Source organism: Chamaea fasciata, unplaced genomic scaffold (assembly GCF_029207755.1).
Source record: "Chamaea fasciata isolate MVZ Bird 193981 ecotype frontalis unplaced genomic scaffold, bChaFas1.0.hap1 SCAF_5, whole genome shotgun sequence".
NCBI classification, from domain to species: domain Eukaryota; kingdom Metazoa; phylum Chordata; class Aves; order Passeriformes; family Sylviidae; genus Chamaea; species Chamaea fasciata.
In genome coordinates, this window is record NW_027094090.1 from 66526071 (window position 1) to 66546811 (window position 20741).

The 20741-nt window shown below is 43.5% G+C and overlaps 1 protein-coding gene across 9 annotated transcripts in view; it reads left to right on the forward strand.

The window, feature by feature from the left end:
- ERC1 (ELKS/RAB6-interacting/CAST family member 1) overlaps positions 1–20741 on the forward strand; it is a 246477-nt gene that overhangs the window by 40900 nt on the left and 184836 nt on the right. For all 9 annotated transcript variants that reach the window (XM_066184266.1, XM_066184269.1, XM_066184268.1 and 6 more), the window contains exon 3: positions 12165–12581. In XM_066184266.1, coding sequence (XP_066040363.1) covers positions 12165–12581 — 417 coding nt within the window. The remainder of the gene's footprint in view (positions 1–12164; positions 12582–20741) is intronic.

The window sequence follows — 20741 nt, forward strand, 5'->3', positions numbered from 1 at the left end:
CTGGGGATGCTCAGGGCTGCTCTCCTGGTGGGTACCAGGGTTATCACCCAGCTGGGGAAGCTCAGGGCTGCTCTCCTGGTGGGTACCAGGGTTATCACCCAGCTGGGGATGCTCAGGGCTGCTCTCCTGGTGGGTACCAGGGTTATCACCCAGCTGGGGATGCTCAGGGCTGCTCTCCTGGTGGGTACCAGGGTTATCACCCAGCCGGGGAAGCTCAGGGCTGCTCTCCTGGTGGGTACCAGGGTTATCACCCAGCTGGGGAAGCTCAGGGCTGCTCTCCTGGTGGGTACCAGGGTTATCACCCAGCTGGGGATGCTCAGGGCTGCTCTCCTGGTGGGTACCAGGGTTATCACCCAGCTGGGGAAGCTCAGGGCTGCTCTCCTGGTGGGTACCAGGGTTATCACCCAGCTGGGGATGCTCAGGGCTGCTCTCCTGGTGGGTACCAGGGTTATCACCCAGCTGGGGAAGCTCAGGGCTGCTCTCCTGGTGGGTACCAGGGTTATCACCCAGCTGGGGAAGCTCAGGGCTGCTCTCCTGGTGGGTACCAGGGTTATCACCCAGCTGGGGATGCTCAGGGCTGCTCTCCTGGTGGGTACCAGGGTTATCACCCAGCTGGGGAAGCTCAGGGCTGCTCTCCTGGTAGGCCCAGGAGCTGCAGCCCAGAACTGTTGGCCTGAGCAGAGCTTAGTGAGTCAGTGGCAGTGGCAGCAGCAGAGAGGCACAGGAAGGGCATTGTGTGTGCCCCTGCCTGGTGACAGCAGTGACTCACAGCCACTGCTGCTGCTGGGACAGTGATGCACACAGATTTGGGGGGTTAAACTCGTCCTGTGAAGAAGTTGTCCAGTTTTCCAGTAAGGCTATCAGCGTGTCTTCTGGGAAAATGAAGGTATGTTTAGTGTCCTGGCGCCGTCGTGTCTAAGTGTTGGTCATTATTACATCAGTGATGCACAGATTTGTTTCAAGGAAATTGTTTTCTGGAAGACAGCTCAGATAGAAACCTCGTATTAGCAACAGGCTTGACCTGTTGTATTTTCTTTAAAGCAGACACTAGAGGTTGTTCCAAAGTTGTACCAGTCCTGTCTGTGCTACCATGGCACAACTTTTTCAGGGTACAGTTAAGTATCCTGATAATCCGTATGGCAATACCTTCCCCTTTTTTGGAGGGAAGAAACATCTCCAAGGAGAAGCTGGTGACCACAGCAGGGCTTGTAGAGAAGTAAAACATTAGAAAAAAGACATGAGCAGCAACTCTGAAGCTGAGAACAGAATAAGAAATTTTGCTGTGAGTAATGTTGCTCAGTTTCAGCAGGAGATAAACGTGGCTGGCAGCTCTGGGTAAAGGGGGATGTTCTGGAGGGAGTTCATTCCATGAACTGGCTCCTGTGAGCCAGAGTTGCCTGTGGGATAATGAGCTCAGCTGTGGGTGTGGAAGGGGAAAAATATAATGTGCAGTAAACCAGTAGTGAAATCTAAAAATCCAAGACTAGATAAAACAGTATTTTTTAAATACATAACCAGTATTAATGCACGGTGTTTGTTATTTGCTTAATACAAAACCAGCAAAGCCTAATGAAGGCCAGGTGTGCTCTGAGAGCTGGTTCCTGTTCATCAGCAGGCAGTTACTCTGTGTTATTCTGGGCATCCCAGCACGTACAGAAACATGACAGTTGCTGTCCAAAGGATTCGAGGGAAGCAGTGGTTAGAAAGTGATAGGATGGTGATTTTTGACTCAAAGAAGTGCAATTGCATTATTTGCTTGGCTGTCCTCCAGAGCTTTTAAAAAAATTATTTTAATCTTGACCAAGGAAAGATGCAATTTTTAAAATGTTTTTAGCCCCCATTATATATTTTTTTCTGACAGTAGCTGAGGTTTGAGTTTATAAATCATTCTTTGGTAGTTCAAGTAGTGATTTACTTTTTAAAAAATGCTTTCTTCTACCCATTCTATATAAACCAGTTACTAAATTATTTAAAATCTGTTTTTTCAACTGTTTTTACTTAAATTAAAACAGCTGAATTGCCACTGGTTCTTTGTTTCTTGAACTGTTTGTGGTAGTTCAATCAAAAAGAGCTGCTCTGTCCTTTCCTGGTAAAAATGACCAAACAATGGGGTTTTATTTTTAGCGTAGTATATCATGAAACCAAGTGTCCTTTTACATTTATTGAACATTGTATATTAGGATTTTAATGGGGTTTTCCTCAGAAAAACAAAATCTGAACAAAAAAAATCTGACTGTGACCACAAAACCCATTGCCCGGCACTGAACCGTGTCCCCAGGTGGCACATCTAAATACCTCCAGGGATGGGGACCCAGCCGCTGGCTCTGGGCAGCCCGTTCCGATGTGTGACAACCTTCCCGGTGAGGATTTGGAGTACCCAACCTCCCCTGGCACAGCTCAGGGCCGTTTCCTCCTGTCCTGTCCCTTGTCGGACCCCAGCTGGCCGCCCTGTCCCTGCCCCTTGGCAGCTGTGTGTGTCTCCGTGTGCCATCCCTGCCCTGCTGGCAGGCAGAACCTCCCCAGGGCTGCCCCAGCTCATCCCCAGTGAGCCTCTTTGTTCTCCCAGATCCCGTTTCCCCTTTGAGACAGGTGTACCCTGGCTCTTGCCAGCGGGCCTGCTGTCATGTAAACTGATCTATAATTAAAAACTGCAGAGTGCTGCCAGGGACAGCAGGCTGGCAGCCAGGTATCGATCTGCTGCCTCTTCCTTCCTCCTCGTTCCCTGAAACTGAAAGCAGAGAGGAGAACGCTTCGTGTGCTCCTTAGCCTTCAGCCAGTCATGAATCTCTACAGCAAAGGTATCTCAGGAAAGTGTTGCCAAGAGAGTGTTTTAGTGACGAGTAAAACGTGCTAACGTTAGGTGAAATGTAAAAGGAGTTCTGAACCCGGGGTTGGGGAGTGGTTTCTCAGTAATGCATTCAGGGTTTCTGTGTTGATTAGGTGTACGAATCTTCTGTCTAGTAGAGCTAATCTAGGCATCCATTTGAGTGAAAAAAAAAAGAGCTAAACTCTGCTTTTAATTAACATATAGATTTATTTATCTGGGAAGGCACAGCAAGGTGTTCTGAAATGCGCCTTAAACTTAGCATTTAAATAAGTCTCACCGTTGCTCCTTTGACCCTGCATTGAGATGGATGAAGAAGAGAGAGTCCTTTCCATAATTCTCTCTAGGTCCCACAACATGTCCATCAAGTGATGAGTAGGATTTGGGTCCTCAGAGCTAGCTTGTTGTGTTGCCCCGAAATGAAATGTCTAACACTAGACAAGTGAGTGTTCCAGATTTCAGTGCTACAAGCCCTTTTCAATTATATTTTTCTTTTAGTTCTGAATTAACAGACTCTTATAAAGCATGTGGCTCTGAGATGACATTCTGTGCTCAGAAAAGTGGAAGCTCTTGCTGCAGTTGGTGGATTGATGCCTTGAACTCACAACAGGGAATTCCATTCTCCTTTCTGTCTTGACAGTTGTTCACACAGATCCATCAGCAGATTAAGATGTTTCTGTGAACGGTGTTTAAATGCAGAGCACTTGGTTACAGGATGGTCTGCATAAAGAACCAAAAAGACTTTATTGCCCTGCATTTCTCTCCATTTCATCTCTATTACTGCAGATCTTGAACGTTTATGTATTCTCAGCCTGGTCTGCAGAGAAGCCAGAGTTCAGTCGTTGCAAGAAGCCTAACAGCATGACAAACTGCTTGAATGGCCGTGTAGCATGAATTCATGAATAAGGAGGTCCTGAAAAGATTGATTAGGAGGCAGTATTTGTTCAGAGGGAGATTTACCCTGAATGATTTTATCAATGCTGTCTATACCACCTGGCCATTTTGATCCATGGGCAATGCAGTATTCAGTGCTGGATAGTTTGATGTTTATTGCCATGAAGTCACATCTCCTTCATGTTCTTCTCCCTCAATTCCTAGAGTGATGTGCAAGGTTAGACAGGACAGGACTAAAGCTTTTCACTGACAGCAGTTGTTCTGGCTGTCAGTCCTGTTGGAGGTACTCATTTTAGCTTGTCTAGTTCACATTCTGAGCAGATGGGTTTCTGCTGCCTACTCGGAGTTCGGCTTTCTGCACCTGATGTCTTCAGCGGTGGGTGACTGAGCACTGCTGCCGGAGGGAACTGCCTCGTGCTCTCAGAATCCTTGTACCTGGCAGGAAGATGTCTGGGGCAAAGAACCAGCCTCCTAGATGGAAAAACTTCTCTGTTTGGGTATTTTCCATCACATTCTAGGATCTAGTAAAGATCTTATTAATGAAAATCCTTGAATTTGTACTTGCATCCACCACTGCATCTCCCAGAAGTTTAAATGCTTTCTGTTAAGGTGGGTTGTGCTAGACCTCCCCATTTCCAGAGCTGTCCGAGTCCTTAATGCTGTTCTGTGTCTTATCTCTTAAAGCTGCTCCTAAAAGTCACACAAAGCTCCTTCAGGGCTCATTGGAATGTGCTGTGTTCTGCTTTGCTGTCAGAGGTGCTGCTGTCATTTCAACATGAGGCTAAGTGCCAGAACATTTTGATCAGAGGTTTCTTATGTGCTCTTTCACAGGGACAGCGATTGCTGCAGCCATATTCTAAATTTATCCTGAAATTCTGGTAATTCATTTGAACTGCCTGTCTTCCCAGGATGGTACTTGGTGTAAGGGATTTGGCATATCCAGAAAAGAAGATACTGAAGTCCGTTCCTTTGTGAGTTTAGCCAATATTTCGTGGCAGAGGGCTGAAAATACCATGTATCAGCAGTCATTTTTCCTTTTTAGAGCATGTTGTTGATGCATGCTGATATGTTGGGAAGTACTGAACACAAGATCAAAGGTTGTGTAGAGCACCTTTCATCTTGGACTGATTCCTTGCCTCAGCTAATGGGAGGATGGATTTTCTGACCTCCCTAACTGAGGTGACTAATAACACATTTCTGCAGAAAAGCTCCTAATCTATTAACAAATGAGTCATCTTTCATATGGATGCTAATAATTTGAAAATATTAGGCTTCCATCCATATGTAAATGTTAAAATTCTCTTTCCCATAAGTGCCATAGTAATTTACAATTACTGCCATGGGATGTGAGGTTCACAGGAGCTGCATGTGGCACTTCAGCACCTATTTCACAGGTGCAACTTAGAAGGAACCTGTGCTGTGGATGAAACTGGGTGTGTTGCATACACATGCAAAATGGGATAAGATTGAGCTGGCCTGAATATATATCAGTTTGATGTCTGGGTATTGGCTTTTTATTACTTTATAACAGAAACCCCGTGCACGAGGATCCATTTCACCAACGCAGTTTGTGACTAAGGAAACTTCTGCTGCCAGAGAGGGGAGGCAGAATCTGCCAAGAGTTATCTTGCTGCATTGTAAGGAACTGCAAATATGCAAGGGCTCTTGTTTCTTTAGCAGCATAAGAACAAAAAAATCAAAGCTCATATTTGTAAATAAATAAAACATAGTGTTTAAATAGTGTAACGCTAACCCAGTTTGGACAGCCTGGTGGGAAATAGAGGTTAAAGTCAGTATGTAAATTGTGGATTCCGACGAGAAATTCCAAACACTTGCCCTAATCCCAAAATGCCTGTTCTCAGGAAAGATGAGGGGCACTTAAAAAGAATCCAGTTCCAGGATCATAGCATGCTGACATTCAAAGGGTGTGAGATGTAGATTCTTGGAGGATTTGCATGAGAAAAAGCTTTTGAGGCACAGTAAACTAGTGATGTAGAAGTACCTGCCTTTGGAAATGTAAACACAGAGTAGCTGGGACTTACTGATATGACTTCAAAACTAACTTTCCTTTGAGTTCTGTAGCCTACTAGACCATTTCTGGTGTCTGACAGAGAGCTCAAATTCCCTTAGGAAGTCAGAGAGCTATCAGAATTATATTCATAGCTAAAAAACTGATAAATGTGTGAGTTTTGGGACTTTAATAGGTTTGCCTGTGCCTAATCATAATTTTTATTCTCACCACACGTGTGTGTACACAAATTTCCTTAGAATATTTAGAATGTGCACAAATTTCTTTTTAGAGTAAGTCTTGTTTTTACTGTGCCTGAGATATTGTATAGAAACTGCCCATATCTATATATTATATAGAAACTGCCCATATCTATTCTTTGAGCACAGAAACAGCCTGCCTTTATTCTTGGTAAGCTGCTTCATGGTGACCACAGATAAAATCTTTCCTGTGGACATTCAGCACAGAGGGCTGGTGTACTGCGCTGACTCTGTTTTACCTTGCAGCCTTTTCCTGGATGTGCCTGTGCACTGTGGATGAGTTGGCATTGCAGTTTTGGTTCTTCTCTGGCTACAGTTTTACTGGGCTTCTGATCTGCTTCCTTTGGGACTCTAAATTCGTTCCTGTAGGCGTGTTTGGGTTTTTTTTTTGTACCAACAGGGGCAAGTGAATTAGGCTGCTGCACACTGCCCCCTTAAATGAGTCATTTTGTGCCAGTCTAGTTCAGCTGACAGATGTATTACTGACAACTTAAGCTCTTTATCTATAGCACTTTTTTTACCATCTTGCCCTTCTGCTGTCTCAGAGATAATGCAACATGGGGTTGTCTTTAAAATACAGGTACCTCTCTTTCTTTGACTCTCACAAATGAAATCCTATTAAAATCATAGCAGTATTTTGTATCTAAGCTTAGCACTATGAAAATCACCCGCTCATTTCCATTTAAATCAGGGTTTTGAAAGCCCTGATCCATCTTACAGGGGATACGTGGCATTTCTGCAATCAGCAAGTTGTGTTCCTTCCCAGCCCTGCTGGACACCTGACATTAGCCCTTTTCCAATGTCTTTGCGTGGGCTGCAGCTGAATGTCAGCAGGGACTCCCTCAGCCAGCCAGCCCTTTCTTCTGCAGGGCATTCAGCAGAACCCATTGCCCAGAAATGCTGCCAGACCTTTAACTCTTTCAGCTTGGGGCAGAGCGATTTCACACAGGGACCAAATCCTGCTCTCTACCATTTTGTGTGTGCCGAGTGTGGTTCATCCTCTTACAAAGGTTTGAAATGCTTTTGTTGTAAAAAAAACAGGAGAGTTGTCATAATGCAAAAGTTTGTGCGTGTGGATTTGCTGACAAGAAAAGCACCTTTACCTTCTCTTGTTTTCTGGTGATACGCATTGGAGGAGTAGACGTTACAGAGTTGTCCTTCTGAAATAAAATGCATCATAGTTACTGTATCTTTCCCTTCTAGAGAAATAGCATTGTAGTCATGGTGAACTAAAACCAAAAGTAAGGCAGTGTTTATAGGTGCTCCATGTCCATTTCAGACCTGCAGTGCCTTTTGTAGCTGAAAGCTTGTGTACCTTGTCTTTCTTTGCCAGCTGTGAAAATAATTGGCTGAAGGACAGATTAGCTGGCACCTTCCACAACTTAGTTTTGTTTGATTAACAAATTACATTTGTCTCTTTTTTTAAACTTTGGGGGTTTTTTTTATTCCTGGGTTGGATCCTGGAAAATAAATACAGAACTGTGTGACATGCAATAAAAAAGGAAACGTGTTGTTGTGGTTTAACCTCAGCCAGCAATTACCCACCACACAGCCACTCACTCTTTCCCTGGTGGGTAGAAGCGGGGCAGCTTGTGGGTCGAGATAAAGACAGTTTATTGGGTAAAGTGAAGGCGTGAGGAATTCCCATCATCAGGCAGGTGTGCAGCCATTCCAGGAGAGCAGGGCTCCATCCTGGGCTGATGGTCACTTGGGATGTCAGATCCATAAATCCAGGGTCCCACTCTCCTCCTCGCCCCAGCCTGTGTTGGGCTGTGTGGGTTCACAGCAGAAGTGACCAGGACATTTTCAATATCTTAATATTGTCAGTTATATTTTTATAAGAAGCTTTCATTAAATCTGCTGATTTCAGCAAAACTCATTAGGTTGGTTTTTTTTTTCTCCTTGTGGTTTGGAATTTCTGATTAAGAGTTTGGTAGGAGTGAGATGAGATTACCCCAAGCAGGAAAGAGAGTGTGGGAGTTGCTGAGGGGTCTCTTGGCTGATTTGAACAAAGACCCTGACACTCTTCCCTTTATGACACTGACGTGTGAGGAATGCCGGCTTGGATTTTGAAGTCAGTCGATATTCAGGTATTTGTGCCAAGCAGAATCTCTCTCAGCCCTTTCTGTGAGAATACCTTGTTAGAGATCCACCCAAAACCATCTTGCTGCTTCCTGCCTGGAGCCTCCTTTGTGTCATATGAAGATGAGTAAGAGCTTGAACCTCTCCGTTTTCCAGGTGGGAGCTTTCACACCACTAAATATTCCCTCTTTTTCTCGCCGTCCTTACCATTACCCTGCATTCTCTTGCTCATGATTGAGTCTTCAGCGTTCTCCCAGTGTCAGAGAAATTTTTTTTTTAAGTGGTTGAGTTTTGCAGGATGTAACAATGCTTCCCACTTCATTGTGACACATTTCTGTGACACTGTCATATAATTGCCTGTTATGTTTTTCCCTTGTTTCTGGGAAAGAGCACATTCTTTTTCTTTTTGCTGACTTTTTCTGGCTGCCCTGGAACATACTGTATTTTTCTTGGTGTTCAAAAATTAAAGGAATTTTCTCGGTTTAACCTACTTAGAATTTAAATAGAGGAGATTAAGAGGAACTTAACTATGGAAGTGTTTGGTGCCTAGGTGCCTTTGCTTGCGTTGCAGAGCCCAGAGATCTAATTTAGGCATTTAGACTTCTTGAATAAATTATGGGATAAGTTGTATGTCTGATTACAGTAGTTACACAGACAGTATCTGCAGTGTGAATAATCTAAATCAGGCATCCAAACCCAAATGGACAAATGCATATTGGAATATTAAACACTGTAGCTTGGTAGGCCAAGCTCTGTCTTGCAAAGATGAGTGTGGAAATCCTTTCTTTAAAAACCACATCACAATTTAATCCTTTCTTTTAAAATCATGGTACTAGCAGTGGCTGCCTCCTTTTGATCTAAAATGTAGGGTTAGAATACAGGTCTTGGCTGTAGAATATCAATTAAATTTCTTTTTCTGACTGAGAAAGTTAGGATGCTCATCCCCCACTTCCTTTGGAATGGTGAGATGCTAAGCACTGAAGTTAGTTGGAAGTATTGCTATTCAGGTCTTCCTGTTCTTATGTGTTCTGCCAATTAGAATAAGAAGCTGTGCTCTCTTTAATACTTTCTGTCAGGCCTACCGAATCTTTAAATGTTTTATGCAAAAAGGAGAAGCTTCACCAGAGAGAGATGAAAAGAGCTGCCTGCAGCGAGGTTCCCAAACTCCGCGGCACAGCTGTAGGTGCTTTGGATTACCCTGAGAGCGCAGGACAGCGTTGGGAACCAGCACCAGGAACTTCTCCATCAGGGGCTGTGCTCTCACTGTGGGCTGGAAACTCACCCATCTGCCAAGGGGTGGGAAATGCCAATTTCAGTCCTGCGAGGTGGAGACAGAGACTGAATCCTTTTCTGCTGCTTAGGGATGTAAATTTTGGGCAGCTGGATGCTCTGTCAAACTCTGTCTCTGTGCAGAGCCTGGTTGGTGAGTTGACCTGTGGAAGTAATCCGGGCACAGGAACACCTGGTCTAAGAAGTTATATTTGCTCCTAAAAATGTCCTTTTAGGACTTCTGTTTGAGATGAGCCTGAAGGTGCTCAGCTCTGTCAAGAGAAGAATTTGTTGAACATGACCAGTGAGACTGGAGAACTGTGCTCACAAAAATCCCTGTGTGATTTGCAAGTGTTATAATTTGTAGCGAGGCTTAAAGACCGGTTTTCATTACTTGAGAAAAACAGGGAGGGAATCCTCAAGATTTGAGATAAGAGCAATAAATTTCAAGCTAAGAACAGGTTCATAATCATAATTACTTTGACTTTAATTACATTGCCTGCATTAAAAACACAAAAGCACAATTGTTACTTAGTCGGTGGAGTCCGACATAATGAAGCTCAGTGGTATGAAAAGTTTTTTTACATGTTTATTTCTAGATAAGACTGTTTCAACAGTACTTCTCAAGTTTCCTTGAGGTCTCTAGTCAGGTCTTAGACATAGCATTAAATATCAGTGGCTGCTGTTGCATGAACTTGGAAAATATTTTGCGTTTCTAGCATGGTTGCTGATTTAAAAGTGAAGTCTGAAAAATGGATGAGAAGTGAGTAAAACTTGCCTGCTCCTTCAGGGGGAAAATGATGTTTTCTTTGAAATGACGTAGAAGACAAGGAATTTTAACTGAAAAAGTAGTTTAGTTATGATACCAGCTAGTAGAGAATATTGTTCTATTATTCTGAGAACCATAAAAAAATTTGGAAAGCAGAGAAAAGAACCTGTTTTTGCATACATTTTGCATGTTGGAAAAGAGTGGGTGTCAGAAGCACAGAATAATCTTCTGTGGTGTGTTTTCCAGTTACCTTTCACATAATAAAGTTTGTTCTTGACTCAGCAGCAGTTCAGAGCACAGTGGGAGTTATTCATAAGCTCAGCTCTAACTTTTCCTCCAACCCCACCTCTTCATTTTTCCTGGGAAACTGAATTACAGGCAGTTTGCTGACCCGTTGTCAGGTATTCCAAACTCCCTTGTCTTTATTTTACAGGCTGATGGATATCAGTAAATCCTGTTGGTCGCTGGTATTCAGGGGTTTTTTTCCACATCATGTCTTTGAATAATGTAATAGGTTTTGGTTCAGTGACCCAAAAGCTCCATGTTTAGTGGAGATAATTTCTGTGGGTCCGAGGCAGAGTTTTTGTCTGTGTCACCTGAAATGACATTTCAGAGCAGATCGGATGGTAAAAATGTCAGAGTTTGGTTGTGGTGATTTAGGCCATTGATGTTTATAAATAACCCAAGTTTGATTCCGAGACAGCATTGAGTAGAGGAAATAATTTCATTTAATGGATGATGTGGTTGTTGAGAAGAAGCTCTTTTCTCGCCTGGGAGAAGGGAAATGCTGAAGTAGCAGTATGTGGAGAGCCAGGTGGAAGCATGTGGGAATTTGTTTGTTAGCTGGAGGAACAACACACAGCTGGGCTGTCAATAAGTAGGGCTTCTCAAATACAAATGGAATTAACTCATGTGTGGAATTGTAAAAGTTGTATCTAGTGGGGTTATTGTTTAATTTTAACAAAGTTTGAGGACATTATCTCACTCCTGTTGTTGTGGAGGCTAAGATCCTCACGCATTAAATGTTATGATGTGACCCTTTTCCCTCTGCAGCATTTATCCAGTTTTCTAGAGTTGTGTTTCTTCATTACGTGCTGAAGTTTCTTCTCTGAGTGAAGTGGGAAATCTGTGCTAGGTGCAGAGTTAGGGCGGAAGACCTTGGGAGCCTTCACAGCTGATGACGTTTCGTGGGTGATATGTAAATTCCAACAGCACTGTGCCCCTCTGCTTTGCCAAAACCGTAATTCTACAGTAATTCTGGGTCCTCTTCTGCAGAATTGTTCTTCGGGGTGGGTGAGCATTTGGGAGGGTACTGACACAAGCTGCTGGAAGCTGCTGACATTTTCCTCTTTGAAACAGTCACTCTCTCAGGTTGATGCAAGTGGAAGAGTCACTCAAGCAAGAGTCTTCTAAGTGTTAAGCAACCTTTACCAGGGATAGAAGGAGGAACTTGACCTTTCTGTAGTATAACCCAGTTCCTGTTTCTAAAAAACTGTGGTGTCGGTCCGTTGGCATTGTGGTTTCCCCTTGGTTGGTGGTTCAGTGTTGGAATCCTAGAAACTTGGAATTTGGGGTTTTAGTGTATAGTAATACATATGAGTCGAGATGGAAGATTTTGGGTATTGTCTTTGTCATTCTTCTTCACCTTCTTCTTCCTTCTTCTTCGTGGGTTTGGGTGCTTTTCTGTAATTGGGTGAAAGTTGTCGGCATTGCAGACCTCGGATGGTCATTATTGGGTCAGAAGTATAAGTAATACAGGTGTCACCTCATTATTGGGGGATTATTGCTTAAATAACCTTGGCAAGAGTTAGTGGCTCTCCATTTTACCTTGTTTCCCCGGCTTGCTATTTAAGCTCACGGCTCGTGAGCCTGTAAATAGATAAGATACAATAAACATTCCAAGTCTGAACTCCACACCTTCGTTTCCCGTGTTATTCATCCTGACCTTGGCAGAGAGGAGAAGAAGCCCAAAGTTCAGGAGGTGTGATGTGGCTCGTGGTGTTCTCTTCACGTCTCCAGCGGAGGGAATCCTCTGATAGTCTTTATCTGTCCTTGCAGCACATGCAGATGACGATCCAGGCCCTGCAGGATGAGCTGCGCATCCAGCGGGACCTGAACCAGCTGTTCCAGCAGGACAGCAGCAGCAGGAGCGGCGAGCCCGTGGTGGCCGAGCTCACCGAGGAGAACTTCCAGCGCCTGCACGCCGAGCACGAGCGCCAGGCCAAGGAGCTCTTCCTGCTCAGGAAAACCCTGGAGGAGATGGAGCTGCGCATCGAGACGCAGAAACAGACCCTGAACGCGCGCGACGAGTCCATCAAAAAGCTGCTGGAGATGCTGCAGAGCAAAGGGCTGTCGGCAAAGGCCACCGAGGAGGACCACGAGAGGACACGGCGGCTGGCGGAGGCCGAGATGCACGTGCACCACTTGGAAAGCCTGCTGGAACAGAAGGAGAAGGAAAACAACATGCTGAGAGAGGTGAGTGACCAAACTCAGCGTCCATCCCCGGTCTTAAACTCCTCTCTGTCTCCTGTCCATTTCACAGTTGTAAGGAAACAGTCTTCCATCTTCTCTGTAAACAGAGATCCCACGGAATTTTAAAACTTCCTTATGGCTTCCTTGCATGTACCTTTTGGGGTTTTGTGCTGTGGGCCCCACTTGCCCTGTAGTCTCCATAGAAGGGGAATTGTCCCAAAGCCTGTGGAATGAATTCTTCTGTTCTATTGTAGTTAGAGAGAAAGTAGCTACCTGTATTTAGGTGAGAGCAGAGAGAGAAATCTTTGCAAGAGTAATGGATGATTGCTCCACAGTTGCCATGGAAACAGTCGTCTTGCTGTGGAGGGTATTTGATAAAACTATTAGCTGCCCTGGATGCACAGCCAAAAAAAAAAGATTTCTTAAAGGGACACTGCTGCACACACAGTAACCCCTTCTCACCATCCATCTGCAAACAGAAAAACCATTATTATGTCTGTGTTGTACCTTAAAAGAGTACAATGGCAGGCCATCTTCGCTATTAATCGTTTTAAACTAATTATAACAAAATATAGTCTTTATAGAATACAAATATTTTAGTAAAACAAAGGAAAATAAATGAAAGAAAGTGAGTTACTGTGTAGCCAGTGTCGTTACATTTTTTGATATTACTAAGCGCATTCTCCTCTTGTCAGCCAACCTCCTAAAGTAATCCAATATTAACTTCTAAGAGGCTGGTAATTCAGCATGGATTGTGTGGATGCCCAGATAAATACGTGGATTCACCAGTGCTAAGATTCTGTGTACAGATTATTTTACATCTGTCGACTGAAGGCATGAATTGATAGCTCTCCGTGTACCTGCACCACGTGTATCAGTCTACTGACCTGTTCTGCACACGGCTGTCTGCCTCATGGTTCAGCAGTTTTTTGGAAAGCCCTCTGTGTACACAAGATTTAAGGCCCTTCTCTAAGTCAGGAAAGCAAGGCCTGGAAGAGTTTATTGAGATGAGTGTATGCAGCGCATAAATTCTCCTTAATACCTCTTATTCATATGTTTTCCAGGGCCTGACCCGTGGCGCTTGGTCTCCTGCAAGCATTTATATAAGGAAGCTGGAGCCCATTGCATTTCTGAGCCAGATTTAGGCCAGATTTATTTTTTTAGAGCAGTAATCTCTTGAGTGTCTGGAGTGAACATAATATGATTCCAGAGTTTCTGCACTACAGTTTTTTTCCTTTATTTAGCAACCAATGATAATTCTGTTCCAATTCTTGTGACTATTTCAGGAAGAGCCTCAAATGGCTTCCATTTGTTTCTGCTCTAAGTCCAGCAACAGAAATGAAGAGCTGGCAGGAGCTGTGCAATTTTTGAGGAATGTGGTCGTGTTTGTTCCTGCTGCTGATGAGTAGATGTTGTGAGATAAGAATTTGCGCTTCATTCACACATATTTGGAAATCATTGGTCATTTAAATCCTTTCTTTGTGGTAAAAGACTTCCCAGAGGAGGTAGGGATGACCTACTGACATGAAAGTGCAAATGCCACGCATCAAATGTTTTAAAATCAATTACTCCTTGCTGCTTACCTGGCTCTGATTCTTCGAGAAGTGTAAGCTGGGCGTGATGTAATTTGTAGCCCAAACCATGGATATTTTGGGATCCAGGTGTGAAGCTGAGCGCCCTCCTAGCCTCAGAAAAATGATGCAGTCTTATCTCCTTATGGGACTGGGTGACAGCCGCAGTGGTTTTGTTTGTACCTGTGTGCTGCCCTTGAGCTCTGAGCAAGGCTGAGCTAAGTGACCTCAGACTCACCTGCACCCAGCTCAGTCTCATGCCTGGGGCTCTGGCAGGCTGCAGAAAATCAGAGCAACTTGCAGCCGAGTGCCTCTGACTGCCTGAGCACCCAGATGCTCTGCAGGATGTGCTTCACAGTTGCCATCCCTGTTTCAACTTGGAAGTTGTCTCTTAGGTGTGTCACCTGTCAGGTGTGTCACCTGTTAGATGTGTCACCTGTTGGATGTGTAACCCGCCAGGTGTGTCTGCATCACCCTCCTCAGCTGACCCTCTGTTGTGTTCACCTCTATTTCCGTAGTTGTAGGTTATTTTAGCCCTTTGCTGCCCCAGACACCAGTGATGGGATTTTTGAGGTGCCTTGAAGAAATGACTCTACGTTCTTGCTGGTTCTATGTCAGGCATTCCCCGTGTCTGGAAAGGCCAAACTCTTCTCTAAATGCTGCTGTGAAAGGAAGCATTAGTGTCTCAAAGGGATTCACAAGAATTTGGGAGGTCAGGTCATATTTCATGTCCTAACACATCAGAAAATGTTAATAGCAGTCTTGACCATCTCTGTAAAAGAAGTTCTGAGATGTCAGAGTCCACGAGTTCTGTTTGTGACCCTGCAAGGGTGTTAGATTTCTGATAGAATATTTGCTGGACATAATATTAAAGTTCTACATCTTGAAGCAAAAAGGTATCCCTCGGTTTTCCTACCTTGAAACCTCCATGTAATTCAAAGTGTGGTGTTAAGACTCCAGGTCATCAGACAGTTTTTCAGGCAGACAGTGCAGTTACAGTGGCCGGCAGTATGACCTTGAGAATTAAATGTGAATTAATAGATTTCTTCATATTTGCTATTTCCATTACTGTACTAAAGACTGCACGAATTTCCTTAGGAAGACAAGTTCTAAGAGAAGTCAGAATTGTGGTTCTGGTAAGATTGTAACTGTGTGCCACTCACAGTTTTAGGTTGTTGCATCCATTCCAAGATCTCCCTTTTTCTAGGCTGAAAAATCCAGTGCTGCTCAATTGTTCCTCATATATAAGACATCACATATTTTGATCTTATCCCAGGGCACCGTCTCCCAAATCCAGATTATGAAATGGATTCCCCTGCAGCCGCTGAGAGGTGTCTCCGTAAGCAATTTGACTCTCTTGGGCTTTTTCCAATTGCCCTGACTTCTGAGGATCTCAGAAATTATTCATATAAGTCCATGGGAAGGTGGCTATATCCAGCCTTGGCTGTATTCAGCAGCTGGTACAGAGATCATTCTCTCATTAACACAAATAACTAAAACTTTAATGTCTCACTGAACATCAGAATGCCCTGACTTCAGCAGATAACAGTGTGGCTGCATCACATTCCTCTACCCTGGAAAACAAGCTTAAGCTCCAGGGCTTACCAAAAGATGGCTGCTATTTTGAATGCCCCTTCTTCAGTCTTGGGGACAATTATTGGTGTCGGTATTCTAGACTTAACTTTCGAAAACAAAATGATTTTCATACCAGGAAGAAATACTTGACGAGATGCAGCAGCTGGACTCCAGCTTCCAGAATAGCTCCCAAGTTGAATTAACTGCTGCCTCTTTGTTCCAGGCTTGCCTGTTGCAGAGCTCTCAGCGGTGGTGCATATCTCCAAAGATAACCAAGCTTGCTGTGCTCTTCCTGACAGCCTCCCTGCTCCCCACTCCCCACAGTGCTGGGTGCACTGATCAGAAATGGACTTTTCTCAGCTACACAGATTTGCAGCCCAAATATCAGCGCAGTTAATGCAGGGTACGATGTGGCTGCATCCGGAGCTGGTGTTCCAGACACCTGGAGCGCTCTGGGATTTGTAAGGACGGTCCAACAGGGACTGTGAGTGTCGATGGCTGAGCACAACCATTTCTCTGGAAACAGAAAGGAGGCTGTTCATCCTGAAGGCTTTTTTCTTCAGAAGGCAGCTCTGGAGTCAAAGCTTGCATGTTACAGTAGTGTGGAATGAGGGAAGGGCTGACAGGAGCTTTATACTTTGTGTCCAGAAACTGTTTGTAGTAAATTACAATTTTGACTTTAATTTTTTATTTTTTTTTTAAATAATTGGCCCCATTCAAGCAAGATGGATTTTTATTCCAGCCGAGTACAAAACTGAATGAAGGAGTTAGGGATGGAGCGCTTAACAAATAAAGGGAGGTTCTGTTTGTAAAACAGACACTGAAATGGGTGGTTCATGAGGGCACTCATTCACAAAGAGCTTAAGCAAAGAGGCTGTGGCAGAAAAAGCTATTATTTCTTTCCTTTCCGAGTGTTTGCTGAAATGGCAACCCCACAAAGTGCTGCTTGTGAGCTGCATCCCAGTTCTCTAGGATGGCCTTACCGCAGGGAGCCCTCTGAGGTTGTTTTGGATGGAGCAGTGCCCACATTCCCCTGGGAATGAGCCCTGGCTGTCTGCGAGCATCCCTGCTCTGTGTCCCTGGCAGAGCAGCAGGCAGCAGGGATCTCACAGGTGGATTTAACCCGAGACCGGCCAAGTTTCACCCTGTGGTGGGAGGAGCAGCAGCAAGGGGCTCAGGGAGAAGGAGGGAGGTGGCACCTGCTGTCCCACAGAGCCCTGCTGGGCTGTGCTGAGGTTGCTTCCCTTGTCTGGCCGCGTTTTAATGAGCTCTGACAAGTTTTGCAAACAAATTATTTCTCCGTGGGTGTGTTAAAATTCTTCCCCCTTTTCTGCTCCAGGCTCAGAGGAGGATTTAGAAATTTTAATTGGAGCAATTAGAGTTAACTCAAGGAACACTTTCGTCCTGTGCCAAGATTTTGCAACAAAAATAAGATACTTCAAGAGAGAAGTTTTGTTTGCAGGAGTAGGTAGGTTCAGTGACTGGAACCCTTGCTGCCATCATACTGGGGGATACCTTTCTGATGAGGTAAAAAAAAAAAAATAGTTTTTGCTTTTAACCTTCTAGAAGCAAATGGCAAAAGGGAGGAGTGATTTAAAATAAGAGAATTTAAATAATTATGTGTTTATTAGCATTGCTTGTTTGGTCTGCAGGTAGTTTTAAAACATACAGAGGTTTTGTAGGTCAGAATTTGAGAAAACAGGCTATGGCAACTTGAAAGCATGCATGATGTCGTTTTTATGCATTTGAATTTTTTTAAAATACCACTTTAGTTTGGAATAATCTATATGTCACCTTAGGTAAAAATGACAATATTCAAACGTACATGAAATTACTTCCATCTTTCCTGAGTGCAGAGGTTGGTAGCTTCAGAATTCTTCAAAAGCTGAAAGATCAGGCTGGAAAATAACGTATTTGTGTTCTGTTTCTAAACCACCTTATTCCAGCATGGCAAATTCCTGATTTTTATACCATAGTTAAATAATGTGTGGGTATTCAGTAAATGGAAGAGAGCAGAACTCCAGTCGTCTGTCAGGATGTTTGTTCTGTATTATAATTATGGTCTCATCAAAGTGCAATAATTAGTAAAATTTCAGGAGGTTTCTTCATGTGCTTTTTCTAGCATGGGAGGGTAAGTTATTTAATTCTTGCTCTTATTTCCAAACAGGTTTTTTTTCTGTATGATTGGGCTAGTCTTCAGCGCACAGGAGAATTTCTTCCTATTTCATTTTAGCACTTCCATCCCCTTCAGACAGGATTTTAAAAACTATGAAACAATGCATAAATCTGTCGGGGGATTAGAGGTTTGAAATGCCGAAACTTCAATGCTTTTTGATGTTTTGTCATTTTAGAAGATTTTCTTTGTCAATACATGTTAGGTGATTGGCTTTGTTTACAAATTACATCTTAGGTTTGCTTTCCTTGGAGATGGTCACGTTATCCTGTGCTTTTCTGCAGCAGAAGAGAGATTTCTGGAAATGTGTTTCCACGAATGTCAAACTTTGTAGTGGAAGGAAAAAAAATCTAAAAATACCCTGAGCAAGTTGGAAGCTAATTTAAGTACAAAATGAGTGCTTTAGCACCTTAAATAAGAGGAAAGAGAAAAAAATTAATAACAGCACATATGTAAATGAAGTTCTACAAGATTAAGATTTTAATTTTTAATTGACTTCTCTTCGGCTTTTCTATTCACACTTCAGTAGTCAGATTTCAACACAATGACTTGCTGCTTACAGCTAATTGGATGGCTTGAATTAGTTCTCTTCTTACCTTGCTTTTTCTCTAATGCCAAAGTTTTGAGGGATTTTGCTTTTGTTTCCTGCTGCTTGAAATACCGAGATGAGCTGCAAGCTGAGCTTTAATTTTCACTTTAGGTGATGCCTTTGTTAACAAACTTAAGTGTCCCAATATCTGAGGTTTTAATTGGATTTAGAAATAATCGTCTCAATGGATTAATACAATTGCAAACCAGAGATGAGTTACTTTAGCCAGGGGTAACTGAGCTTCAAAGCAATTGGCACCCTCCATTATCAATGTGTGTGCAATTGCCAGCACATCTTTCCAACTTATGCTCTTTATGAATACAGTCATTTGTTGTTTTTTGCAGGGAATTATGTTGATTGGGTTTGCAAATGCAGGAAATGACAAGTGGAAAAATGCAGAAATAATTTCCGAAGGAGCTACCCTGATTACTGCTTGCACACTTGTGTAACTGTATCATTTTAGTGGCAAAGGCTCCAATAGCAATGAAATAAATTCTACAGGGCTTTTATATGTCCTTTTTTCAGTTAATTTTTGACGTCTTGCTGAAATAGAAGTTAAAATTACTGGTATGGAACACTTTTTGGAAAAAAAAAAAAGAAAAGCATAAAAAAATCCTGAAACGAAACAATTGTGATACTACCCAGTCACCCTCTGGCACCAGGTAGTAAAGATATTTATATAAATGAGTCATGCAGATTAAAGGGCTCTCCCACAGGTTATTCCATGCAGCCTTCTGCTCAAAGCAGCAATTTCGAGCAGTGGGGATTCCACAGCCTCTCTGGGCACCTGCTCCAGCATTTGGTTGTTCTGCTGGTAAAACCTTTTTCGGATTAGCAGGTCTAAATTTTCAGTGCTGCAAATCCTGCCTCTTGCCTATCACCCTTCCCCTTCTGAGAAGACTTTTGTTTCCATCATTTCTGGGACTCCAGTTAGCTCTAGAAGGCATCAGGTTTCTCCCCAAGCCTTTTCTTTTCAGCTGAACAAACACTTTTCTCTCCCTCCTGCTTCCCACCTCCCGCTCCTGCACTCCCGTTCCTACAGCCCAGGCTGCTTCAGGGCTGTCTTGGTTTGGAAAGACAGGTGTCTGCCAGGGAAAGCTGGAGCTTCCCTTGGAATGGGGAATGTCAACCTCCTCTCTCTAAATTATTGTAATTTTGCAATTGAGGGGGCTTTTAGGCAAAGACATGGGAATAGGAATAACAGTTCTTTACTAAAAAATACAAATGTAGTAGTACAAAAAACCAAGCACATAAAATCCTAGAAACGCTGACAGAGTCAGAATATGACCTGACACCTTGTTGGTCAGGGTGTTGGGACTTTTGGTTATGTATTACAACCCAAGGCAGGGAGTTTTTCCACATCAGGGCGACGTGGCTCGATCCAGTTCACGCCCTCCCCAAATTCCATCTGTCTGTGAGCTGCTGGGAGTGCTGCCTGTCCCATGGCTCAGATCATTCATGAAGGCACTGATGAGGGCTGGACCTGATCAGCACCAGGCTTTGAGGCTCACACTGAGCCCAGCTCATTTTCCTCCTGCTTTAGCCACCTGCCCAGCCTGTGCCTCACACATTTGCCTGCAGGGGTGTTTGGTGGCCTTGGGACAGGGAGCACCCATTGCTCCCCACGTAGCCACACAGGCAGGTAGGAGAAAATCAAGTTAGTCAGGTGTGATTCATCCTTCTACACAACTAAAGATCTGTTTTATCTTCTAGAGCTACTAAATGGTTGTTGGAGTTAACAATGATCATTAGTACTGAGCTGATGGATGCTCCTGAAATTTTCCTTTGGTTGCAACGTTTGCATTTCGTTGTAATCAACTGGAACTAGGTTGCTAAAATCTAGGTAGGCAGAAAAGCCATCTGAGAGACTAAACTTTAAGTACAAAACATATACAACGTCAATTTGGTAAGGCCTGGAGGATAAATTTGGAGAATAAACCCAGTTTTTAGTCAAAACTGCCCAGTCCAATGAATGATGCAAAGATCCAGCGCAGGATGTCATAATTGCTTACTGAAAGATATGGATCGTACAGTTAAGATTTTAAAAAGCCAGAATCATGACTGTGCTTTTTATTACCCAGAATGTTTTTAGTGATTTTTAAAAAAGAAATGAATGTATGAAATGGCACATTTTTGTTACTGTCTGTGTGGAGTGTGCTGCCTGGTAGTGCAGGTTTGGCAGGAGATGGAAGGCAAGTCCTCTATTGCTTTGGAAACTGTCTCGTGGCTCCTCAGAGAGAAGTTGCTTCTCTCTC